This window comes from Archocentrus centrarchus, chromosome 17 (genome assembly GCF_007364275.1).
Source record: "Archocentrus centrarchus isolate MPI-CPG fArcCen1 chromosome 17, fArcCen1, whole genome shotgun sequence".
NCBI lineage: Eukaryota > Metazoa > Chordata > Actinopteri > Cichliformes > Cichlidae > Archocentrus > Archocentrus centrarchus.
In genome coordinates this window covers 13,472,086-13,499,362 of record NC_044362.1, presented here as the reverse complement: position 1 = coordinate 13,499,362, position 27,277 = coordinate 13,472,086, and the positions used below count along the sequence as shown (strand labels likewise).

The 27,277-nt window shown below is 41.8% G+C and overlaps 1 protein-coding gene across 1 annotated transcript in view; it reads left to right on the top strand.

The window, feature by feature from the left end:
- The first annotated feature begins 3,255 nt into the window (after positions 1-3,255).
- Positions 3,256-27,277, top strand: part of LOC115795569 (ephrin type-A receptor 3-like) — a 49,228-nt gene continuing 25,206 nt past the window's right edge. Inside the window, exons 1-5 of the mRNA XM_030751543.1 lie at positions 3,256-3,420; positions 16,658-16,722; positions 22,101-22,301; positions 23,659-23,766; positions 23,952-24,303. Of these exons, the coding sequence (XP_030607403.1) occupies positions 3,306-3,420; positions 16,658-16,722; positions 22,101-22,301; positions 23,659-23,766; positions 23,952-24,303 (841 nt within the window). The 5' untranslated portion in view covers positions 3,256-3,305. The remainder of the gene's footprint in view (positions 3,421-16,657; positions 16,723-22,100; positions 22,302-23,658; positions 23,767-23,951; positions 24,304-27,277) is intronic.

Below are 27,277 nucleotides of genomic sequence, written 5' to 3'. Positions count from 1 at the left end.
CTCAGTGGATGAGCCAGACGCATCCACACACGCACATGCTCATATGCGCACACATGCCTCTGCCCAAATGCCAGCACCAAGCTGTTGCCCAAAAAGCGTTCAGGCTGTCACAATAGAGACATTACCACATGAGTGAGTGGCTTTGAATAGGGCTAAGGGTGTGTGTATATAGAGAGTGTGGAGGCTGACGGGGGAGTTCCTGGCAAGGCAGACGACCCTGCCATCACCTCTGCCCCCTGTCAAAGCAGCGATCGCCGCCAATAGCACATGGATGCAGCACACACTCCTGCTTCACTGCCTTTTGTACTTACCCGAGTTTGTAACTTCTCTTGATTTTTATTAGAAAGAAACTTCACAACAATGTGTTTATTTGTTTGTAAGGAAATAACACAGAAATAAGTTGGCTGGTTAGCAGCACATTATGAAGAATAGCTGACCCAGCCAGGCTAATCAGGGTGAAGGGTTAGAATCTAGAGGTCAAAAGAGAAAGGAAATTGAATGAAAGAAGAATCCCTCTGCAAATAAATTACAGGCTGGGAAGAAATCCGTACTTCCTTGTGGAAATATATGTGAAGTCAGAAGGGTGACGGGTGTCAAAAGACAGAGACAGATGCAGATAGAGTTATGAGCATAAAGGCATAAAGAAACATATGACAACATTTCAGACATTTGTTAGACTGGTGTCAACTCTGTCAGTGGATTGTCACTGCATGTGTTTGCATATGTGTGTGCGTCCTTGGTGTGTCGTCATGCAAAACCAGAGTCTTCCACAAAGCATGCAGGATGTGTGTGTTTGGGTGCATGTGTGTGTGTGTTTGTGGTGAGGGGGGGGGGGGGGGGGGGGGGGGGTTGACACGGGTTTAAGAGGCTGTGTCACGGCGTCGCTGCTGGAATTCACGACAGCACTGTTTTGTCAGCGCACGGATGGCTGCAGCGTCATGGCAGCAGAGGAAGCAGAAGTAGAGGAAGGAGTGAGCAGAAGGAGAAGATTTTTTTTTTCTTCTTCTTCCCACACTCTATGAGGAAATTAGGTCATCCAAGTAAAACCATTGCAAGGAACAAATCATCATCATAATTGGACCCTTAACAAATGTGTGAAGTTGGTGGATTCACACACACATGCACACACGCACATACGCATGCACGCACGGGCGCACACACACACACACACACACACACACACACACACACACACACACACACACACACACACACACACACACACACTTTCACACAAACACAAAAACACAAAAGCCGAAACGCAATTGCATATCAGCACGCATGGCCGGGAGGAGGTAAAACAGAATTTCAGCATAAATCAGGGTATGTTTGACAGTTTTATAGCACTTTCAGGAGCCTCATTTGGGACAGAAGCCTGATAGAAAAACGTTACCCATGGCAAATATAATTGTGGTCATGATCCTTCAATAAATCAAGGGGTGGTTACATCACATTTGCCTGGTGGCTGCATGTGGGGGTGGAGTGGGGGGTAAAATCCCAGCGCATCAGGTGACCTACAAGTCAACTGGGATTGCTTTATTTTATCCCGCTGGGAATTCACAGAGGAAAAGGTGTCAAGAATATGTACACAAATCTACAATTTAAGGGATAGTTAGTCTGTTTGTGGGTAAATTGGTAATATACTTTTTTAGTAAAAAAAAAAAAAATGATGCCCCTCTCATCTCTGAGATTCAACTAAAAGCCCAAATGTAAAGAAAAGGCCAACCGTCCTCTGTCCAACTGTGCCTCTAATCCATAATTATTAGGAAGTTTTATCTTCCAAAAGCTCACATAACCATGTTAACTTGATATAAATGAGAGTGCCATCATTCTTATATCTCTTAGCAATGAAGTAAATAAGCATATTTCTTATAATACTGCATTATTTTTTTAAAGACAGGTACAGAAATTATAATATTCAGTGCTGCCAATTAAGCCCTACTACTGATAATATGGACTGAACTGTTCAGAATAATAACAGGCCTCAGTTAACTGGTAGTAACTTAAGTTTTATCACCATGAAATGATGCCTGGTTTTTAGAGAAATATTTTAAATTATTATTCATATTCTGTATATGAAATGAATATGAATATGACTATGAATATGAACACAAATGGACATAAATGTCCCTCTAAAACAAGGGTTTCTCCACACCAGCTCTGACAGTGGGACGTGTTAAAAAAAGTGAAAGACTGAAAGGTTGACCTTGCACACTCTCAGCTCTTCCTCAGGTTTCATATGACAGGCCAAACACATTATTTATTCATGTTTAAGGACAGCCTGCTGAAGACATACCAACACACATACCCAGCCTACACATACATGTAATATGGGCCGAATAAATCTCCATAAGGAGTCGGATTGGAATGTGTTGTGTATGTCAATGCTGTCTACTGCTGGTAGCTTCCAAAGAAACAATATCAGCAACTGGGCAAAGACACAGAGAGAGAAAGAGGCCAACTGGAGCTGATACCTGTGCAGTAATTGCCATTTGGACACATCATTTATAAAAAATAAAAAAAATAAAAAAATAGCCATATTTAGTGTTTATCATGGTGTTACCCAAACTATGTTTCCCAAACAGTAATGTGATGGCTGACTTTGTTATGGTTTGTTCTACCAAGGGCTATTGTTCTGGCATGTTCCATAATGCAACGACTATCTCACCTGGATAATCTGGTATAATTTTTAATTTTTAATAATTCACTCCTTGAATGAGGTCTATTTTTGGTTTTGCCAATTTTCCTCTGGTTTTTAGTGGTTGCAGCTCTCATTAACAATATAACTAGTAACAAATATCAAATTGCTTTTGTTGTTAATATAAATAAGCTGAACAGTGGGCTAGATAAAAACTTATCTTTGCTATAAATGCATCTTCTATGAAATTTCCACGAACTACAAATCAGGAGTTGTAGAACTGAAAGACGTTTGTTTCTGCTGCGACATTTTAGTCAATAATTGCACTTGAGACTCAACCATGCATTGCTTTCACTTAGCTTTGAAATTCTACTCTGTCGCATAGCCGTTTTTAATGCTTTATAATAGAAGTCAACATCAAGCCAAATCACATAATCATGTTGATTTTTTGCAGCGTAATATAGTGTCTCCACAGGCCTTTACATCACCCCAGAGCCAGGCGGCTGATTGACAGAACTTGGCTGATGTGGACCCTCCTTCCAGCGTCTCCTCCTCTCTCTCCTCTCCTGTCCTCTCCTCTGCTCTCTCCCTCCCTCAATCGCGAGTCTGCGCTCACCGACTCGACACGGCGAACAGGGATGCAGCGAGGGCGCAGCGCAGCCTGAAAATGGCACCACCACGCGTACTGTGGATCTATCCATCCCTTTCCCTCCTGTCCTCTCTGCTTCTTTTCCACGCTTTAGCGCCATGCCGAGCCTTACGGAATTACCCGGAGAACGAAGGTAGGTGTCCCGGCGGGTTGCGTGAAGCTGAAGTCGAGTGAGTTAGGTGACTTGGTCGTGCGCTGAGTTGGTGGATGGGGAGCCCCATCCCGCGGCTCTACTTGCCGGGGAAGGAGCGGGGCGCAGCGGCGGAGACTCCCGTTAAGTGCTGGTTATAAATCATGCATAAACGAAAGCGGACAGAGGGAGTAAGAGAGACAAAAATAGTGTTCGTCACGTTTTTCTTTTCCGAGCATGCTGACATGAATTTTTTATGACATATACACACAGGCAAACCTGCCGTGGATAAGCCAGAGAATGCTGAGGTCGATGTGTCACTTTCTGACATTTTATTAATCAGTGGACTATTTTTCCTGCATTAAAGAAGACTAACTTATAATGATTATGCCAAAACAGCATTGGCATCTCTGTCAAAATTCCTCTTAATTATAGATATCTTCATTATTATTACACACTGATAAATGCTTTTTTTCTGCTGTGGACTGTTGCCATTGCCTCAGTCTGCAAATGAGGAGCAGCAATTACATTAAATTTGTCACACGCTGCTGCTGAGCCTCTCTCGGTTATTGTATTAACATCGATGCTCAGCCTGAAATTAGCCAATGTATTTACTAACTAACTACTCCTGACTGCTTGCTGGGCTGAAACATGGGGACTGGCTTGTTCAATGGGAGGCTGAACTTGCAATAAATGGAGACAACAGCAGAACAATGTGCTAAAGTCATAGCAAAAATAAATAAACAAATATTAAATTATGAAGCAGGTTATTTGAACAAAATTGTAAGTCTTTGGTATTGTTTTGCTTGTTGGCTGTCAGACAGTCTGACTGGAGATGATGGAGCTGCGACTTGTCATCCTGTGAATCATTTTATTTAGTATTCCCCCAAAAAGCTCCAGTCAGTTTTGTTTTGAAGTTCAACAAAGCTTTCCCGTCTCTATGATTTGCCTTTCATTGATATTTTTCACCGTATTTTCTCAATCACTATCACGCACGTACACAAACAGACCCCAACTCCAGGCTTACATAGATTAAACAGTCAGCTCTGAGACACTCACACAATGACAGGCCCCACTGAGGTTTAATGGGATCTCCTGTCTCTGGCTGACTTAACTGTATAAGCTGTGTGTACATACATTGCACTGAATGTATGTCACAGCCCGGAGGAGTTCACGCAGAACAAAGGCTCTGGAGGACAGATAAGCAGCGAATGAGAGGGAGAGGAGAGACAGAGTGGAGGAGCAGGAGGGTTTTTAACTGCAGGAGACAATGCAATGTGAGGGAGACACTAACACACTGCTGAGATATTCAGTGGAAAGAGCACGAATGATGAAACCATCTGGAAGCCAAAGGAAACTCCTGTTGATTTAGATAAATAAACACAGAAGCATGTGAGCTCCTGCGAATGTTTGCGGGAACATGTGGACCATGTTAATCTGGGGTGACTGATGGGTCAGAGGGGTTTTCATTACTCATATGCACTTTTTATATAATGTGCTAGTAGGTAGTCATCCTCTAGTCACTTCCTGCTGTTTCAGACTATTGGCCTAATTGGCACCTTTAAGCCCACTGCTCCATGAGTCTGAGTGTGTATGTGTGTGTGGCATGTGTGTATGCACATTCACCAGTGGGAGAGTAATCCAGTGAAGCCACTTTTGTCAGCTACTCTGTGCCCCGCTTTTACCTTTTGGCCTGCCAGTTTTCCTGCTGTGACCGCACGTGCTTAGCTAAGGGATTGCACTTCTTTGTGCCTGTGTGTGTGTGTGTGTGTGTGTCTGTGCGTGCGTGCGTACGCATGTGTGTGTGTGTGTGTATATACCCTGTGTTTGCCTATAAGTGTGCATACTCTCCACCCACGCCTCTCAGTAGTCGTGTTATTCCAGGAAATCCTCCCTCTGAGTCTGTCTAGTACTAGAAGCGAGGCTGTCATAAAAGGAGAGATACAGCTCTCAGGGCTCAATTAAGAACACAATCCCTTTGATAGAGATGATAGCGTTAGCAGGAAAAATAGTGTTAAGCTGTCACAAGGCTTAGTTTACAACCAGAGCTATTGATCCGCTCCAAAATTGTTTGGCATTTACAAGAAACCCGGCCGGCTTAACAGAGGGCTTTGGCAAAATTGAAAGAATTGCTTGAAATTGTTGCTGTTATTGCATCTCCATGGGCCACATAAGACTCCGCAGAAATGGGTTCATTCACAAGTTGTGAGAAAAAGACTGAGAAAACGTCTGAAGGTCTTTGTTATCAACAGTAAAGTGAGGCAGAGGACTTAGTGAGTTATTGTGTGCCAGCAGAGGGAGCCCTACATTCCCTGTGTCTGGACCCTGAGGGCATACTGATGTAACAGCAGGGTGGATGCTCACAGGTCTCCCCTTGGTTTCTTCTTGCCTTACAGTCTCCCACCCTTCTTTGCTCTTGGTCTGTTTCCTCTCTCATGCAGAGGTACAACATGCCTCGATTCTGTTCTCTGTTGCTTTGCACCTAGTTCTCCCTGCATTTTTCTCCTCATCCTCCTTGTGCCGAATCGTGCTGGGGAAAGGAGCAGACTATCACACCTTTCTATTTTTGTGTCTTTCCTCTGCCTCTAAATTTACCTCCTCAATCCCTGAAAATAAGGAACCCGGTGCTTCTTTCCACTGAAACCCTGGATGTTGATTATATGAAGAGAATATATAGAATTTTATGTTCAAGCCTAAATCCCTGTGCAAGTGGACGTACAGATGAATTAATCAGGGTTCATTTTATAGTCATGAGGTTTTTCTGTAATCTGTAATTGCTCATGGGAGCACACTTGAAGCTTTTTTATTGAATTGGCCTTAGGGTGCTGCGGGAGATTGCTGTATTGCTTCTTAAGGTTAACATGAGGGTGAGCAGTTAGTGCAGAGGCAAGCATATGTAAAACATGCCCTCTGCTTCAACACACACGCACACACGCACACACATATACACATACACATTATGATTCACACGAGATCCTGACTGTGGTATAATGTTGGGTCAAAGGTCTCATCTGGTTTAATTGCTTTAATCTATAATGGCTGCTTGTAGTTATCGGCAGAACCATACCTCACAAAGTGCACGCACGTGTGTGTGTGTGTGTGTGTGTGTGTGTGTGTGTGTGTGTGTGTGTGTGTGTGTGTGTGTGTGTGTGTGTGTGTGTGTGTGTGTGTGTGTGTGTGTGTGAGTGCAAGAGATTGCTCTGCTCCCATGTAACAGCCATGACCTTGGCCAGATGAGGATATAGATCTCTTTTCTCATCAGAGAGCAGCAGAGAAATGCAGCAAGTGCGAGCACCCTCCTGTTTTTCTTTTCTGCCTCCACTCCGAGCTCGCTCTAATCCCCTTCTTTTATATCTGCCCTTCTCTCTTTTCTATCAGCCTCCCTTGTGGCCTCCATTGCTTTCTCCCTGATTGTTTTTATCTTTTGTTTTCTTCTTCTCTTACTTGTCTATTTCTCTGACCTCCAGTGTGCCAGTAAGGTGGGAACTCCTGTATCTTTTTCTGTAATCAGGTGGAACTCCTACAACTGCTTAACAAAGGCTCACACACACAAGCACAAATGAATGTGTGCGCACTTATGCACACACACACACGCACGCACACACACACACACACACACACTCTTTCTCCCACACACACTTATCCTTTCTTAATGTATGGCTGGGGGGCAGTTTGGTGGTCTCGGTCCAGAGAATAGTGACACATATTCCGGGGGCTGGCTGATAGATGGGGTTATAAATACAACTCAGTGACAGAGAATGATTCTGCTGTGCGGGCTTCACCTCATGGACTCATTGTGTGCGAGGGTGTGTGTGGTTAAGTGTGTGGGTTTGTGTGTGACTGAGGGAGAGAAAGAGCGGCAGAGAGACTGAAATTAAAAATAAAGTGTGAGGCAAAGCTAAATAAACAAGGAAAACAGAAATGCTGTTAAAATAAACTGAGGAGCTCAACCATATATCTGTGTTCTGTTGAACAGAGCATCCATAACAGCACCCACAAGAGCCTTTGTGTTGCATCATACTTAGTCATCGGTGGCTAAGGGGGAACGTATTATGCCTAACCTGATCATTTTTTTTTTTATTATTATTGTGGTGTTTCAAAGGTGGAGGGGTTAAAAACTCTTATTTGCCCTCTTGCTGAGAGTCAGACGAGAAGACTCAAAGCAGTCTCATGTCTGCCAGACATTAAGCTCAAGCCAGAAGCTAACTAGCTTAGCTTCACTTCACTCTGGTCTGACTCCCTAAGTTAGCGCATTATTTGTGTGTAAAGTCTAAAAAATGCCCAGTGTGGTTACGCTGTACAGTAGTGTTGCTGATGGTCTCAGCGTCATACTTAGTTCACTGTGGACAGCCAACAAGTAGTCCAGCAAGTAAGTGTGAAAAAACTCATATTAAGTATAAATGCACCTTTCTTGTCACAATTCAACCTAATTTCACAGATTACAGCAAACTCCAACTCAGTGACAGTTTTCCCCCCAAAACAGCCTCATCTCCATTTAGTGCTCAGCTTACTTCATATCTGGGAAACTGGTTGCCTGGATCATTCAACCAGCTCCAAAATGAGACAAGTTAAGGATCTAGATTATGAACTGTATATGCATATTTCCAGTGTATCCACATGTTTCTTTTTATTTCTAGAAATAATATGGGCCATTTTTGTATTTCATATTCAGAAGAGTTCTGAGACTGGAGCTTATTTTTATCTCGGTTCCCACCATGAGGATGAATATGTGTGAGTCTCAACCAGCTGAGGCTTGAACATGAGCAGTTTTTAGGCTTGAATGATTCCCTTCGGATGTCGAGTTCATTAATGTCAAAGGAAGCCTTCCTCAGTTTGCGATGTGTGATGGCTGTAGTGAAGTTTTGGGCGTGAAGTTCCCCTCCTCCCTCTTCTCCACCACCACCACCAGATCTGCTGACCCCTTCCCCCTCTCTGATGTGAACAAGCCCTTAACTGCTGGTCAAATTACTGATCACCAGGCCTTGACTACTGTCTACCCACCACCCCCGAGCACGCTCCTTCTTTTTCCTCTAACTGTCCTTCCTCACTCACACACACAGCGCACTCTCGGTGTCCTTCATCCGGATGTTTTTTTTTTGTTTTTTTTTATTTTGGTTAAATTGAATTAGGCTGTTTCTGTGTCTCCTTACTCCCTTCTCTCTTATTCTCCCCTTTTCTCTTGTTGTTTGTTGCGGCTGTGAAAGGCTGCATTAACCAGCTTTAAAAACAAACATCTTAGGATTTGGGTCAGCCATCGATTTACCATCTTTACTGACCAATGAGTCTCTTTTTTTCCTTTTTTCTGCTGATGAGCAGCCGAGAGCAAAACACCTGGAGCGCTGCCAGAAATCATTTGCACAGCTACCCTTGGATTTGAAATTATTCAAATGGATTTTTCACGACTGTAGCTATGGCGTCTTTACCCGTTTTAAACTTCAAACAACCTTTGCTGAAGTATTCCTAGAAAGCATTTTAGCTTCAGTCGTTCACCGTTTAAGCTCTTTCTGTTTACAGCTTCATGGTCATCACATGAAGGCGCCGTAACAGACACCCAGTCTGCTAAACATCTATTGTGCGTGTGGTGCAGACAAACAGTGATGTGTGTGTTAATATATGATTGGGTGCAACATCAGGAAAAACCTGCCTAAGCACGCTTTTATCTGACATGTGATTTCCTCTGTCTCGACTGCTGAGGATCACTCCTGAGATTCCAGGCCAATTTACCCTCCTGTGACCAACCACTGTGTGACAGCTGCCTGTCTGTGTGTGTGTGTGTGTGCTCTCGAATGTGTGTGTGCTCTTGTCCCATCAGGAGGAATGTCTTTAAGAACTAACAGGGCATAAAAAAGGTAAACTGAAAACAAAAAAGAAAAGAAAGCATGAAGATGTTTGCAGATGTTGTGTTTTATTAACAAAGAGCTTTATTTTTCACTGCTCTTTGTGTCCATCTGCCAGTTTTTATAAATCCACGGTAGGATGTCCCACAGTGTCAGTGTGTTTAAGACATGTGGAGGCATACAGCATGTATCTGTGATTTGTTACTGCAGGCTGTTTCTGAATTTTCAAGGTCTTTTGTTTGTGTTTGTTTGTGTGCACATCACCGTGGCTGTGTGTGTGTGTGTGTGCGTGTGTGTGTGTGTGTGTGTGTTTTCCGTTCATTGCCCTTTTTGAGTGGTTGGCATACTGGTGGAAGAAGCTTATTAAAGAAAACAAGTGTCTGGATCTGACTCGGTGTCACAGTTCAACACCGAAAGCACTCGACGAGCACGCACAAACAAAGCCGTTCCCACACGCACGCCCTCACGCTCACACCCCAGAGCCTCTTCAAGCGACAAACTAGGGCAGCGCTCCTGTCATAGTCTGTCAGAATATCATTGTTTCTGTCCTGCTACTGTTTCCAGTTTGTGAAATAGCAGAGTAGGCTAATCTGCACTTCTGCTACAATGTAAGTCCAAAAGTGCAAGCTGAACAAGCTGAAGTTTATCACATAGTCAACAGTTTGGACACACACAGCCATTCATATTAGGTTTTCCAAAATAATGTTTGGCCTTAATCATCCACCTATCCAGTTTCTCCTTATAGAATTTATCTTATGGCTGCTTTCTCAAGGTATTGTTATTATTATAATATAAATATCTAGTTTTATTTGGCAGTAAGTTCTTCTGTATCATGAAAGGTCCACCTTCATGGCGTGCGTGCGCAGTAAAAGTTAGACTTTAATGATGTAGGTATTTAGTTGATCATCAGGTTTAATTTTTCTGCAAACCCTTTGATTTTAATGCAGAAGCCTCTTTGATTGAGTTTGCTGTATCACTTTAATAGAGAGACTGTTGCAACTTCATGATAAAGACAGAGCGAATAAATGCATTAGTTTGATGCGATGGCTTTGATTAAAGCTGACTTAATTTTGTGCTCGTTGAAGTGTAGTAAACCAACAGAACTTATTTGAACAGATGCATGGCAGGAAAGCAGTAAGAAAAAGAACAGACTTAATGAAGGACTGGTATTTGAATTTAAATCAAACCAATTTAATTATTCATAGATTCATTCAATTTGTAGATAGCTATCACATATAAAGGAAATATAACGTTTTTCTTCTGAAGATTCTTTCACAAAAGAAATAATTAAACGCTACACACATAAAGGACACATAATATTGCCTGAAATGTGGTAAAAGCTTTTCCATATGTGACATAATGATGTGTATCAGTTATGAAAGGAAAACTACCTTTGGCTTACAAGGTTAAAACGGACCATCAAAGCAATGAGGTAATCCATTAAAAATTTACAATAAATGTTGGGTGACTTAATGTCGTGTCATTGCTGATTACATAATAGAGATATTTTGAATGACATCCACCCCAACAAAGTGCCGCCTTCACAGCTGCACCTGTTATCTTAAGAACTGTGCATTCAGGGCGTTTGGCACAAATAAAGCTTTAAATTCATGACTCTATTCACTGTTTCCTCCGTGTGATATCCAGTAGAAAAATAAAAAACATGGGAAAGGGATCCTGTGTATAACCAAATACTGGGACGTCACTGGAGATAAGGATACAAAGGATATACTGTATCACTCAGTTTTAATAAAGTGGCATGAGCAAAGGATGAGCAAGCAGATGGAGAGAGAAAAGCAGAGGGCCGATTGAGAGCCTCTGGTGTTTTGTGAATGACTGGAGAGACGGCTGATGAAGAGACAGCAAGGGTGGCAGTCTTGGTGTGACGCCAGTTTATTCCTGAAGTTCAGGGCTCAAGTCTTCCCACTTCTTCATCCATGCTCTCCATCAACTCATTTGTTTCCCTGACAACGCTCTTACCCATTGAATTGCGCTCTCAGTGGAGTGGAGCGTGGACAGAGGTGTGTATGTGTGCGTGTACACTTTTTTTTTTTTTTTAGCTGTTTCATGTGTTGAGAAATTTGTGGTGCATTCTTAAAGCCTGCTGACATTTTCAGCTGCATGTCTTCTTGGTGAACTCAAACGAATGGTTCCACATTTTTTTGGATAGCTGTTTCCACAGTCTTTGTTGAGCTAAGGTAACAATTATTACCTCCTGGTAATATACTTGCACAGCAGCTGATTGTGGAAGTTTTCTGCTTGAGAAAACAGTGTCGTTCAGTCTCGGGGTGGGGGTGTCTAAAGCAGACTGTATATAAAAGATGGACATGGACACTATGACATCACCTAGCTGGTTTACTGTTTTGAAGCATTTGGGCAAGGGCCATTTCCTGTTTCTTTGATTTTTTTTTTTTTAGCCTGGGATGACCATATCAGAGAGCGAAGGCATCAACATGTAATTGAGTGATTTTATGCAAAATTCTAAAAATATAATAAAAAAAAAAGATTTGAAGTACAAGCGCTGCTTGCTTGAGCTTAACAGCATTTCGTTTATCTTCCATTTTCAGCTGAATATATCAATTATGCTTGAATTTGTAAGTTATGATCAGCATTTTTATTACAACACAAAGCGGAGGCGTAAAAGCCTGGGTTTTATATTTACAGAACGGGAAAACAATGAGGTATCAGCATGTTTAATGTAGTGTCAGCAAGCCTCTTCAGCATCTGCTAAGCCTACCCGTTTCAGTTAAATATGATGTGTTTGGAGATGAAAAAGATCTTGTAAACTCATTATGCAGGCACATATTGTCCTCTAGATTGAGTCTGTGTGGTGGTCTTATTGTGCAGTCTTTCTCTTTGTGGCACTGGCACGGTCTTAAGGTGTGTGTGTGTGTATATGTTAGTTCTGTGTGTCATTGTGTGTGTGTGTGCAAGCATCCTGGTCTCTTTGTGCACCAGTCTGGCTGTTGGCAGTGTTGCTTGATTCTTGGCAGGTGGATCACAGCTTCTTGCAGCCCGGCTGAAGCGGTGGATACCATCCAGTGAGAGAGCAGTAGAGAGACATAAAGGAAAAAAGTGAGAGGAAGACAGAGAGAGACAGACACCCCAGAGGGAGGAAGCGGGAGTGTGAAAGAAAAATAGACAGACACAGAAGGAGATGAAGAGACAAAGAAACTAAAAAAAAAAAAAAAAAGATTTTCTACATTCTCCACATTGTTCTATAAGTAGTTGCAGTTTCAGCGTTTTACTGTTTTTGTGCTGGAATTTCTAATTCACAAATTCACACCCTCCACCCCCACTGCCTCCTCCTCATCTTTCACTCTCAGAATGTAAACCTCACAGTCTGGTGTTGAAAATCAATACGACAGCTTGTCTCTCTGTAACAAAACAACTCTCACAGTAATCGGGTCACATGTGCACGAAGGCCTTGAGAAGTGAAGTAATGTTTGGGTGTCGATGAGCAAGATCGTTGGGTCCCTGGAAGGTGTATTGTTAGTCAGGAAGGTTGAGAAAAGCCATCTTAATAGACGTCTTTTTGCTTTTCTGTGGTCTCACCACATTTGGAAGATGCTCAACTGTCATGTTTAGCTGCTCACAACCTGGAGATTGCCTGTGTGTGTGTGTGTGTGTGTGTGTGTGTGTGTGTGTGTGTGTGTGTGTGTGTGTGTGTGTGTGTGTGTGTGTGTGTGTGTGTGTGTGTGTGTGTGTGAGAGAGAGAGAGAGAGAGAGAGAGAGAGAGAGAGATTGGTCATTAGATCGAATATGAGCCTGGTCTGAGTGACTGAGTGATGAGCTTGGGGTTTTCATTCTGGGCTGAGGCAGGTCTTGCCCAGGCTTAGATTTCACACTCACACACAATTCAGTCAATTTCCCTTGAGAAGAAGAAGAAGAGACAAAGTGAGATGGGATGAAAGTGTTTAGACATGACAGTCAGACTGAGGTGTGGCTTTGTGTTTGGGGAAGAATTGAACGTATTTACATAATTTCTCTGCATCTTTGTCTTCGACACACAGACACATGCAGATACACGCCCATGCTTACAGTATAGCCTGTATATACTAGCTGTGTCAGCAGTCAGGAAGCTATACTGAATACGCTATTGATGAGTCTAGTCATTGATCACAAGTGATCAGAGGTATTGACAGGAGGTGTTAGGAAAAGAGAAAAAGTGTTGATCTTTAGGTTTACTGGATGTGTCTTTTTCCCCAGAGGGCTGCACAAGGGCTTTAAAGTAGGCATATGTATTGACCTCGTGATACTTTAGCTGACTAGACAGCACAAAGACATATTATATTGTAATGAGAAAAAAACAGCAACTACAAAAATCATTCTGTGTAGACATATAAGGTGTTAATTGGTGAGTTTTAGAGACCAGCTGACTGCTAGGCTAGGCTACCCCCACCATATACAGTATAAAAAAATGATAGAAGTGCCTTAAACCTGCATTCAAAGTCACGAGAGTATGCAAGCTGTATTGGTCAGCGGTGGAAACAACCAGTTCAAATTCACATAAATAATGAAGTGAAAATTCATACTGTTACTAATCCAAGTGTATTCCACAAAATAGTATCAAGAGTTCTTATTTAGGTAGTTTCTTTTGTAGAAAGCAGTTGGAAAAAAAAATTAATACCCTGAGACCTGTGCTTTATCCAGATAAAGTAACGTATTTATAGATAGACATGGTGATTCTGAATCTCAGCTGAGTTAATTTAAAGTTTTAATCTTCCAATCATCTTCACTGTGTTATGGAGATGAATGGTCTTTTTTTTGTAATTCCTGTGAATCGACCCTTTAAAACTGTCAAAGCTGTACTCAGTCATACTCTCTGTGAAATACATGAAACGGTACTAAAAGAAGTGAATCACAGAGGATATCACATAATTCATAATTGCCTGTATTTGAAACAGGCAATTTTGCTAAATTCCTTGTTGATAGGAAGCTTTTATCTTCGCACAGAGATATGAGCGTGTGGGGAAAAATAATGTGTGTGTGTGTGTGTGTGTGTGTGTGTGTGTGTGTGTGTGTGTGTGTGTGTGTGTGTGTGTGTGTGTGTGTGTGTGTGCCTCTTTGTTGGGTTCTGAAATCATATATTATTATACTATTATGTCCCATTTCTGTGTGCCACTCCAAAGCCCATGAACTGAGCAAAGCAGTCTAAATGGTCTTTAGTTCCTCTAAATACACCATGGGCTGGAGGCTCCGTCTGACCTTTCGCTGCGCAGCACCTCTCCTCCACTGTTTCTGTCTCATCCCTCTCATTTAATCTCTCTCTCTCACCTCGGCTCCGCTGTGCAGCGCCTCTCTCGGCTTCATTATACCGTGTGCACTGTTTTCTTCGTGGCTGCTTTCTTGCTCACATACCGCTTTGTGCAAGTGCACGCAGACACACGCAGATATGTGTGCCATGACACGCGCACGGTGCACATATATATACACGCATTAATACAGCATGACATGCCTCCCTGCTGTCACAGTGTGCTGAGCTGAGGGGAACGGTTGGGTTTCAGTTAGAGCTGATGAACAGCATGAGTGCGAGAAGAAGAGACGAGAGGGAAAGAGGAGGTTGGACCAATTTTACAGTCCCTTTGTTATACCTGCTAGCTGTATGGATACACAGAGGGCCTTGTAAACAGACACTTTCAACCCCTTTCAGTTGAGTGATTAGCCTCATTTGCATTCAGGAGAGCAAACTTTATAGTAGCGGTAAATAGTTTTTCCAGGTCACTGCTGCTACCTTATAAAAATTGGAGTGAATATGAAAGTGCGCTGCTTTAAAGCGATGCTGCTTGTTTAAATTGTGTCAGATCAGCGGCTCACACAGCTGATCTTGGATCTGTGGATTGAAAGCGTATACTCAAACATTTCCACAGAGGAAGGATAACCTGTGACGCACACACAATATGTGTGAGAGAGAGGGTGAGAGAGAGAGAAGAAAGAGCAAAGCAGAAGTCTCTGCAGATGGATACTGATTAAATATTGATGGTCAGCAGTGTTGAAGGCTTGATTAGGACCTGAGTGAGCCAAGACTGAACAATGCCACACATCTATACATGCACTAACAAGAAGGGCCTGACCGATATATCGGTGGGTCGATATTAGCTTTTTGCCGATACGTTGGTATCAGCCAATATATCAGTATCAGCATTTATGAGAGCCGATAAAACAGAAATGTAAAAAGTAAAAAGGAGGCAGGAGAAACACCCTTCAAGCATGTTATAAGTGTTACATTGTCCTCCAGAGAGCACTCTGCAACTTCCCTGTTGGCAACACAACAACCAGCTGATCCGAGAAAAGTTGGGCAATGCATAAATTGTCACTACCGCAGAGACAATCCCAGAATGGTTGTGACAATAAAATGAGATAATTTGTAAACTACTTTGTCATAGTTTCTTAGTAAGGACTCATAAACAACTACACATAACAAATGTTAGAGAAATCTCTTTATATTTCATGTGTCTGGAAGAAAAAATATATATCAGCCTATACACTGGATTTTTAAATAACCAAATATCAGTATCGGCATTAAAGAACCTATATTAGTCCGGCTCTACTAACAAGTGCTATACGCGCATGCAGGTGCAGAACCTTGCTGTGCAATCTAAACAGGTTTTCATTATACCTCCCATGGGTCAAACTGCCACAGCTTCTTCTCACTTTTCACTCTCACCTTCCTGCATCCTCCCTCCACTTCCTCTTGTTATGCAGAGACCACACACTGGAAACAACACACTGAATTCAGAGTTGTACTGTAGTACTGTTGCCCACATTTTCAGTTCACAGTAGATTTCAGGCTCACCTAATGCATTTAAAATAAAGAATCAGAATACAAACAGATTATTATTGAACCATTCCTGCACCAGACTGTAGCATAATCTCTGTTTAGCCAGTGACTGAACTTTAATAGAGAACCTTAAAGGAAAAACAACAAAAGCTTGCATTTTTCAAGCCTTCTCATTGTGAGAGACATTTTTACTGGATTATCACTCAAAGACCTAAAGTCAAATTTAACTGTAAAATACAGTCTGTCTTTTACATCTTGATGTTGTTTCACTGAATGACTTTGTGTCCCCTTGAACTGGAACAGCTGCAGCACAACCACAGTAATCTTAGAGTTAAAATTATAGGTTCACCAGTGCTTGTGATCCCGTCGCTGGTGTATTCCAACACAACAAAAGATGCCCTTGTTGAAAACATGAAAAACATTTTGAAAGTTTCTATGTGGAAAACTTAACAGTGCGACATAATATTATGCTATACATTCAGTAGAGAAACATGCCGCACTATGTCTGGAAAACATTACTCGATCTTTAGGGAAGTAGAGATCAAGAAATGCCACAAAAATGTCCTGTTGGTGTGCGTCTGTTAATATGGTTGGTTTTTTTCTCTTCTCTGTGTTGTCGCAGTTACGTTGCTGGACTCCATGTCAGCCTTGGCCGACTTGGGCTGGGAGGCTTATCCTAATGAGGGGGTGAGTACCTGCACACACACACACCCACACACACACACACATAAGCATTCCCTTTCTATGTTGGATCTGACACAAAAGTAAAAAAAAATCTGATAGCAGGTTGTGTTGACTTGCATTATTTCTGGGGACGAGGCGAGGACTCAAAGTCAGCAGCAGAGCTGGAGCGTGTGTTTTAGAGAGCACTGGGTTCATAGGCACTCCTTGCTAAATCGGGAGTTTGCAGGGGGAATTTACAAATTATTTCTGCTGTGCTGAAAACGCTGTGGTACCGGAGCCCGAATTTATTACGGGCTGCGATTTTTGGGATGGAGTGAAAGGACCTGACGGAGGAGTAAATATTCTTACATAAGACGAGATGGTGTATACATGTTGGCCAGACTGGTTATTTGCATTTGTGTACATGCATCGTTAAGGTGGATGTGTTGCATAACTAGACTTTTGAAGTTATTGGGACCAAGTGCGTTTGGAGTGCAGCTATCATGAATCAGAGCAGTAAGGAGAGGAAGAGCATATAGAGGAGGAATGAGGAAGTGCATTCAATAGAGCAGGTTCTGTATGTCACTGTAGTGCAGGAGCTGTTGAATGGCACTGAATTAATTCTATTGCCTCTCGAGTCACACTTCTCTCTCTCTCTTCCCTCCCCACTATTCAGCATCAGTGTGTTAAATTGCAGGATGCCACACGCGGTTTCATGGTTGTGTGAAACGGAGAGGCAGCTGATGTGAGCAGAGCTAAGCAAAGTTGTTTTCTCAAGCAATCAAGGGTATCGAGTTCGCTTAATTGAAATGCTCTTATTGTGCGGTCATATTGTAGATGTTTGTGGATGCTTTTATTTTCTCTGTGGTCCCTGCAGAAGAGCAGAATGTGTTCCATCTGTGGCTAAACTAAGCAGGTCAATCTAATTTAAGTTACTTTTATTGAATATATAGTTCAGGTTGGGGTGAACACGTGTTGTTAGTTTATCCTCAAAGAAATGTGTTGGCTGGAAAGTAAAGTGTATTCCATCCTGAATATCTTTTTTTTTTTTCATTGACTGTCAGAACAGGGAAAACTGGCCTCCACACACAACCTCTGTGAAATAAATACTATAAATATATCCTCCTTTTATCCGTATGAGACTTTGTAAAAATAAAAGTGTTTAAAGTGTCTTTATTTTTTATCAGCTTCTTTTATCAGAACACGGAAATTAGTTTGTAAAATCTTTGCTTTCATTGCCGTTCTCGTGCGGTCCTTTGGTGCACGAAGCCGACATTATCTCCTTCCTGGATCACTCTTTTTCATCTGGTAATTTAGGAAAATATACAGGTTTCTACAGTGAGCTATGATGTTGCCACAACAATAAAAATCTGTTCTTTATTGACTTTAGAGAGTAATCAGGTGCAGAGCAAATAAAAGAAAGTGTAACTGAAGGTGCCGCAAAGGAATCCTCAAAGATGAAGTGAGAGGAAAAAAAGGAGCGACTGTGATGTGTACCCACAATAAATCACCTGAAATTCAACAGTTAAATTGTGATATCTTGTCATAATTAATAACAGCAATTCCGTTTGAAGCTTCTGCCTCACATCAGTTTTGTTTAATTAATACTGGGTCTCTTTTAAGTTTCCATCCCACTTTGTACTTTTCCACTTCAAACATACTGACTCTTATAAAGCTGTTAAATGGTAAATCAGTTTTGTGGTTGTTTTCTAAATTTGTTTGGTTAATAAAGGTTAGTAATTTTACCCATTGGTCTGACTTTTAAGGCACGCTGTTGGCCAAATTACTACTTTAAACCTTTTAGCCTCAAATTTAACAGTTGCTGAATCTTTACTTTTCTTCATTGTGATGGTTCTTGTAAAAAAAAAAAAAAGCTTTTACCTTTCCATCTCTCCTGAGGAAAAGCACCACGTCAGCAATGCTTAAATCTTCAGCTCCTGGCTCACTTTGGTCTTCCACTTGAAGCAAAAAACAGCGCTGAAAGTTTATTCTAACAAGATGCAGTAAAGCTGCACATAATTTGAATCAGGCTGAGAAATTCTTATAAACGTATTTGTATTCATAAAGCTACAAACTTTAAACTTCAGCTGGTGTCATTCATCATAAAAAGCAGTATAGAGACTAAGAAGGGCTGCCAATCCTGCTGGCAAAAGTGCTGTTTGTTTGTTATGATTATACATATGTCTAAAAATGAATGTGGTGAAGATTTCCTAATGCTTCATGGAACTTGTGTCAAAGAGAAGAAATAGAGATCGATAAGCGACTGTGAGAGGAGAGGTGCAAGGGTGGTGAGAATGTCTTATGTTTCATATCAGGGGATTATCTAGTTGACCTTTGAACTTTAAACCTGAGGATTATTCTCAGTGAGAGGCAATTCCCACCAATATCAGGCCACTGTCTACCTGAATTACTCCAAAATCACACTTGACCCTCACGGGTCACGCTTAATCCAAGCCGTGCAGGGCCGGATGTGGCTGAGACTGAGTGGAGCGACCCATTTCTGTCACCATAAAGCAGTGAAAGACACAAAACAGAAGTGTCTTAATGATGTTTGAAAGTGGGAGGCCCAACTGCCCCTCGCCTTCCCCAGACGCTCCTCAGCCCCAACTGTTCCCCTGCCATCTTTTCTCAACTTTTCTTTTTTTGGTCCTCCCGTCAGTAAGCCAGAGTTTGTTCCAGAGTTTGGAGGGCAATTATGTCCTCATAGGTGTACCCCTCAGATGATTGCAGAAGAAGGGATATTATGTTAAGCCCGTGAATGGTTGAACCTAAACGCTGAGCCGACATTTCTGCTTCACTTCAAAGCAATCAAGCGGGCTGCGTGCTGATTGGCCGAGGTGATTAAGGGTTCAGAGAAGAGGATTTCAATCTGAGCCAACACAGCCCTGGCAATAGTTATAACTTTGTGCATGTGTGTGTGTGTTTGCGCACTTACGTATTGAGTAAGAAACTCTATAGCTGATCCCAATGTTTAACCAGTTGTATTTTCAGGAGATTTTCTTTCAATTGGGCGATGTATCAGTAGTAAATTAGCAAAAACAGGCTGCTTTCAACTTCTTAAAAACACCTGCGTCTCACGCCCGGCAAAAGTGACAACGAGCAGACTTTGCAAGTAGGGAAATAAGTTGCTCACCAGGAAGTGGCAGTAATCCAGCCACTCCAATCTCTGCCTACAAAGAAATAAACAAAGACATTATAAAGCCCTTTTTATCCCTCAATGACTATTCCCATAAATGCTTTAATCACCCCTCCCTGGGGACTCAGCTTTGTGTGTTTGTGTGGGTGGGTGTGTGTGACCGTCCTGTGATGTCCGACTGGTCCCGGCTCTGCACAGATGGATCTATTTAGCTGCCAGCCGTGCCTGTTATTTACCAACATGCATTCCTCTTTCTCCATCTTTCTTCATTTCTTCTTCCTTAGTCTTGCATTTTGTTCTTTTAATTGAATCGAGCGCAGCTGATCACAGTAATTCACAGTCGCTGCAGTCGTAAATTGTCGAGCAAGGCCCCAGTGATACATCCTTTATGCTGTGTATAATCTTCAAACTCTTAACTGGCTGTCAGGGACATTTTTGTCAGCTGACTGCAGCAGTTTAAACAGTCTTCAGCTTCTTCTTCTCCTCCTCTTGTTTATTTCTGCTTCTCTTTCTCTGTCTGCTGAAGTACTGTTCAGTCAGGATCAAGAAAGAGCTGGTTTTGTTCAAGCTCCAATTCATACACCGTAGAAGAGGCTGTGGAGATTAAAAGCATCTGAGCGCACGGGAGAGCTGGCGAATGTGTGCAAATGTGTATGAGAATGTGTGTTTTTTTATGTGGCTCTGTTTTAGTGCTCAGGACTTAGAGGTGAAATGCGTCAGGCTTTTGCCGGGTTGTTGGGTTGTCACATCAGATTAGCCTCAAGAATTCAACCTCAGCTTGGACGTCACTTGTCTGAAAGTTTCTCTTTGCATTTTTGCTGCTTTCTCTGCGCTTTATTGACCTGTCTTTTCTTTATTTCTTTGGAGTTTGGGACATATTAGAGATGAGTGGTATTTACTTTGGTGGGCCATGGTCTAGGTCCATGAATGCTTCATTTCACAGAGGTTCATGTATTTGTATATACTATGTGGTAACATGGCTGGGCAATGGTAACGTGTAAGTAACATATGCTCATCACTCTGGAGCTTAAAGGCTACAGTCTTAAGTTGATGACAGGAGCTCAGAACAAAGATGGTGGTCTCTCCATCCCTAGCCACAAACAAGGGCCTATCCAGTTTGAATGTGTGTGTGTGTGTGTGTGTGTGTGTGTGTGTGTGTGTGTGTGTGTGTGTGTGTGTGTGTGTGTGTTGTGTGTGTGTGTGTGTGTGTGTGTGTGTGTGTGTGTGTGTGTCAGAGAAAATTGAGTTAGCTTCCCCTTGAATGGATCAGATATCTTGAGACACTGAAACCACACTGGTTTATTTTCCTTTTCTTTAAGGAATAAAAATGTTCTTTTTCTTTGCGTGAATGTCTGTGAATAGTATATGCATGTGGGTGCTTGTCTATGTGTGTGCAGATAGAAATGTTTTCCCGCTCATGCGAGAAGTGTTCTCAATTACAGCCTTAGTCAGAAGTGGAAACAGATGGTAGTAGATGATGGAAGACAAAGTAGCTCTGTCCTACCTACTCCTTCCCTTTCTCCTTCTCCGTCTTTCTCTCTCTCTCTGCGTGTCTCCTGCACACACTTCTACCTCTTAAGCGTTAAATCGCCCATTCACTTCAGAAAAAAACCTACTCACTTTACGAACACGTGCAGCGTAGACAAAGACAGTCCTTCAGTGATCTTGACACAGATCATCACTCATATTCACCCAGACATGAAAACAGAACTTGCAGGCCAGCGTTGCTTTGCACTAAACCACAGTTCATTGAACTTAGACCCAGTTTCCCCGTAACCAGCCTTTAAACTGAGATCCATGCACTAACAATCAAAGGGAGTGGTGCTGTTGTCACCCTGGTCCGGTGCTGCTGAACATCGCGCTGACTCAGTTTCACATTCGCTTGGTCTTTGATTTGAGATTTATGTCTTAGTTAAAGAGATTTCCCCTTCAACACAAATACTTCTCAGCAGCCGTCATCACTTCTCTTTTCCTTTCTCCTTCCCCTCATCACTCATCTATTTACTCCCCCTTCCACTCCCTCTTCATCTCACATGCTCCTTTTTTTTTTTGCATCCCACTCTTTTCTTCCCTCCCTCCTCCTTATTTGCAGCTTTATGGAATCTTTTTTCCTTTACCCCATTTCTTTCTTTGCCCCGCAGCTAAAATATGATATTACATTAATATGCAAGATCCCAAAATGTGCCTCAAAAACTAAACTACATTATATTATAATAAAAATATTATAATAGATAATCTCTGTCCACCTCCTGTTTCTTATTCTCAGTGGGAGGAGATCAGTGTCATGGATGAGAGGAATACCCCAATGAGGACCTACCAGGTGTGTAACGTCATGGAAGCCAACCAAAACAACTGGCTGAGAACGCGACACATCAGTCGGGAAGGAGCGCAGCGCGTCTACATCGAGATCAAGTTTACTCTAAGAGACTGTAACAGTCTACCTGGGGTCCCTGGTACCTGCAAAGAGGTCTGCATCACACAAGCATAATACAAAAACAAGCATTTTAATCACATGAGCAGCATGTGTTCTGTTTGGTTAGATAACAAATGTCTATGCATCTGGTGTGTGTGTGTGTGTGTGTGTGTGTGTGTGTGTGTGTGTGTGTGTGTGTGTGTGTGTGTGTGTGTGTTTGTTTGTTTGTATTTAAGGCCTCCTGCTGCATTTACGCTGCTTGTTTGCTCACTCGTCCTGAGCAAAACATTGAATGTTGATTGGCTCCTTGGCTTCTGCTGTTTCTGCTGTATATCTGTCTCCTCTTTGAAATATTTTTGGAGTGAAGAAAGAAAAAAAGAACAGATTTCTTTAGGCTTTTTTTTTTTTTTTAGATCAATAGCAAAAGGGTAAGTTATATTTGAAGTATAGCGTAGCAGAAATCATTTGCAGTCCTGTAGAATATTCTCTGACTCTTCTCTGTGCTTTACAGTATCTGCTTCAAGTTCTCAAATGTGTAACTTAGCAGATATGTCTCAGTTAGAACACTGAGTAGATCATTTACAAACTAAACACATTCGTTCCGGTTTATTTATTGCTGTGCTATGACTTGCATAAATAGAAGCGCACTGGAAAGTGAACATTAAAGAAGTGAAATGAATTAAATCAACTGGTTCTTATACATCACTTTTACTCTACTTTGAGCACTCAAAGCATTTTAAACAACATGCCTTATTCACACACGCACATCTTTCCACACCAAAGTGCTTTCTATCTAATGTTCACACCGGATGGATCGGAGAAAAACTTGGGTTTCCATTTCTTGCTCAAGGATATATTGGCATCCAGATTGGAGCAGCCAGGATTGAACCACCAACCTTCTGATTAGTAGATGACCTGCTCCACCTCCTGAGCTACAGCCACCCCGAGGCATCACCATTCTATCTGTTTGCTGTTCTTATATGCAGGTTAACATGTATATTCTCATCAAGAAGGGATGTGCATAATGTAATTATTGGATGTTTTGAACTTTATACTACAAATATACTTTTTCCCTCCATTCTTTTATAACACTGCTCTTCTGTATACATTTCTATTTGACTGTCCCTTACACGCCTTTCACTTTTACTACATTTCCAGAATAAATAATGGGCTTAATGTGACAGTTTAGAGCTGCGCTCTCATGAAACTGCAGACAGCATTGCTGACTTTCAGTCCAGACAGATGCACTGAAACATGAAGACAAGCAGCTGAAGAGCTGCAGAACAGTACAGGCCTTGTTAAAATTTCACATTGGATGGATCCACTCACACGTTTTATGTGTCTGGGTTAACTGTGCATCTTTCTGTTTTGTATGATAACTGAAAACTGATGAATGCTGTTTGTTTTGCAGACATTCAACATGTACTACTTTGAGTCCAACAATGCAAACCTGTGGTTTATCAAGGAAAGCCAATACATCAAGATTGATACTATTGCTGCAGATGAGAGCTTTACACAGGTACGGATACGTACACAAACAGTGCCTAAGCACACAAGGGATTTACACATACTGTATTTTTTTTTCAAAACCTGGGTTTCTCTGTGGGTTATATTTAACCTGAATTTCCAGTTTCTTTCAGTTAGCTAAAGACTGCATGTTCCCATTCGCCAAACTTACACGTATAAAATATCCATCGTTCACAGGTGGACGTTGGCGACCGTGTCATGAAGCTGAACACAGAGGTGCGGGACATCAGTAACTTGAGTAAAAAGGGTTTCTACCTGGCCTTCCAGGACCTGGGTGCCTGCATTGCTCTGGTCTCAGTGAGGGTCTTCTACAAGAAATGTCCACTCACTGTGCTAAACTTGGCCCAGTTTCCTGACACAATAACGGGTGGAGACACAGCACTGGTTGAGGTCCATGGTGCGTGTGTGAACGCCTCTGAGGAGTTTGAGCCTCCCAAGATGTACTGCAGTGCAGACGGAGGCTGGCTGGTTCCCATTGGGAGGTGTGTGTGCAAACCAGGCTTTGAGGAGAACAAGGACATGTGCCAACGTGAGTGGGGTTGGGGTCCTAAGGCATGTATGGAGAATGTTGGTGTGCAAAAAGTGTGATGCTTAGACATAATATTTAAGCAACTTCATTACTGCATGATTGATGTTCTACAGTGAATGAAGAGGAAATACAGTATATAAATACAACCCCAATTTCAAAAAAGTTGGAACACTGTATAACATGTAAATAAAACAGAATGCAATGATTTGCAAATATCATAAACCCATATTTTATTCATAATAGAACATAGAAAACATATCAAATGTTTAATCTGATAAAATGTAACATTTTAAGAAAGAAAACAACATCATCTTGAATTTAATGATAGCAACGCATCTCCAAAAAGTTGGGACAGGGCCGTGTTTACCACTGTGTAGCTTTTAACAACAGTCTGTAAATGTCTGTGAACTGAGGAGAGCAGCTGCTGGACTTTTGGGAAAGTGTTTTGAGTTGGTGAAAGGACTGCAGGTCAGGTCAGTTCAGCACCTGGACTCTTCTACTATGAAGCCACATTGTTGTAATATCTGCAGTTTGTGGTTCAGCATTGTCTTGCTGAAATATGCAAGACCTTCCCTGAAAAAAAGACACCATCTGGATGGGAGCATATGATGCTCTAAAACCTGTTTTAGACCACAGACCTTTTTACACTTTGCCTCAGTTCACTTAAAATGAGCTTTGGCACGGAGAACATGGCAGCATTCCTGGATCATGTTCACATATGGTTTCTTCTTTGCATGATAGAGTTGTAACCATTTGTGGGTGAACCTGAGCAGTGATTTCCATGACAGAATCAGGCCTGTTTTTAATGCAGAGCCCAAAGATCACACACAGAGATTTCTCCAGATCCTCAGTATATATTGATGATATGCACTGTAGATAATGAGATATGCAAAGTCATCGCAATTTTACACATTATTCTGAAAATTTTCCACAGTTTTTTGCAGTTTGATGAAGCTGTGCCCATCGTTAATTCTGAGAAACTCTCTAAGATGCTCTTCATTTGTGCAGTCATGTTACTGACCTGTTGCCAATTAACCTAGTTGCAAAATGTTCCTCCAGCTGTTTCTTTTTAGTACCACTTTCTTTTCCAGCCTTTTGTTGCCCCTGTCCCAACTTTTTGAGATATTTTGTTGCCATCAAATTCAAAATGAGCAAATATTTTTTCACGAAATAGTAAAATGTCTCAGTTTAAACACTTGATATGTTTTCTCTGCTCTACTGTGAATGAAATTTAGGCTCATGAGATTTGCAGATTACTTTATTCTGTTTCTATGTTCGTTTCACACAGTGTCCCAACTTTTTGGGAATTGGGGTTGTGTACAAATATGTGTGTGTTCATCTGCGCATAACTATGTGTCTGCCTGGCGTGCAGAAGCGCTGTAGTGAATTTTGCAGTGAAACTGAGGATGGAATGACAATGACTTTGTGTATTTAGGTTACGGACACACTTTATGTGAATGCGTATATGTGTGTGTGTGGATGTCATCTCTTCCAACACAGCAAAAACAGCTTTTGCAGAGGAAAGAGTAGAAGTTGCTTTGAGGCATCTCCTCTTTTTATTTTTGTGTGCATGTGTGTGTGTGTGTGTGTTTGTCTGACAGAGCTGAACATCTCATTTTCCTTTCTCAAGTAGTGGAGAGCAGTATGAGTGTGTGTGAGAAAAGTGCTTATTGATGTGTGTTGTGTTGCAGGAGGAGAGGAAAAGGTATGCCTTAGGAAGCAGATTATTGAGTTGTAAAACTCCCCAGATGGTGTGTGCAGTATGTGCGAGTTTGTGTGTACATACTGTGCATGCATGCGTTTGAGTGAGCAAGCTGTATTAAGCTCATGCTGTCACCTGTCCCTACGGGCTCACTTCCTCGCCGAAAAGAAAATGGAATCGTAGATATTCATCACTGCAGACTTGAAATCGGTGCGCATAATGCAATTTCAGTTGTTTGGGAGAAGCAGCAGCCAAGACGCCCAGAAAACTTGGCAGTTGGGCCTTAGAGACAAGTGAATAAGAACAAGCTGTACTCTGCAGTTTGCAGACTGGTAATGTGCACAGATTGTGGCAGAACTTGAGCTGCATCTCAATCATGAAACGCAGACCATTGAGCTACACGTCTGTCTTGTAAATGTACATGCTGTAGTTGTCTGACAGGTGAGCTGACTGGCAGGTTTTCAGATGATTACACCATGTAGGTCTTTGTCACAGTATCAAAACTATCGAAAGTCAGTCTGACACGGCAGAGTGCTTGACATCAGTGATCTTCATGACCTCATCAGCCAGCTTCCTGACTCTTACCACTCCAGGGAGAATAAACACAGTAATAAAAGAGCATTTAACAAGCTAGCTTAAACTCAGTAACAGTCTGCTTTTGTGTATGCATGTGTGAGTGTGTGTGTGCTGCAATTGAGTGCAAAAGCGGTGATGGAGTCTTTTTGACAGTCTGAGGTCACAAGTCAGGAAATACATCTGAGTCTCGTCTAATAGGTCAGGGTCACAACAGATGCAGGGAAGACAGGTGTCTACTGTGTTCAACACGGGAAGGAAAGACTCTTGTTTTTTTAATTCAGTTCCTGTGTACTGTAAGCATATTTTCTGTGTAACAATTATTTTGGGAACAATCAAAAAAAAAAGAAAAAAAAAAAAGAAAAACATTTTCAATAGATTATAATTCCTTTGTGGTGAATTGGAGCTTCTCCGCCGCAGGGATGTCTGCGCCACCTACTCGGCATTAGGAAAAACATTTTTTTGTGGGATCTTGGGAAGGATTTGCATAGCAATGAAATTTCCTCATGAAGCAGGAGAATTTGCTGTCCCACAAGTGTCAGCCAAACATATCAGCCAAAAATAATAATGCCAAATTCACTCCCTGGAAACCGGCTTTCTTTTGTTTAAAATAACTTTGTGCCTGTGCTGTTTTTGCCCGAGCATGTTTCTATTTTAATACCATCACCATATCTTGTCAAAATTCACTTAGCCAGTTAA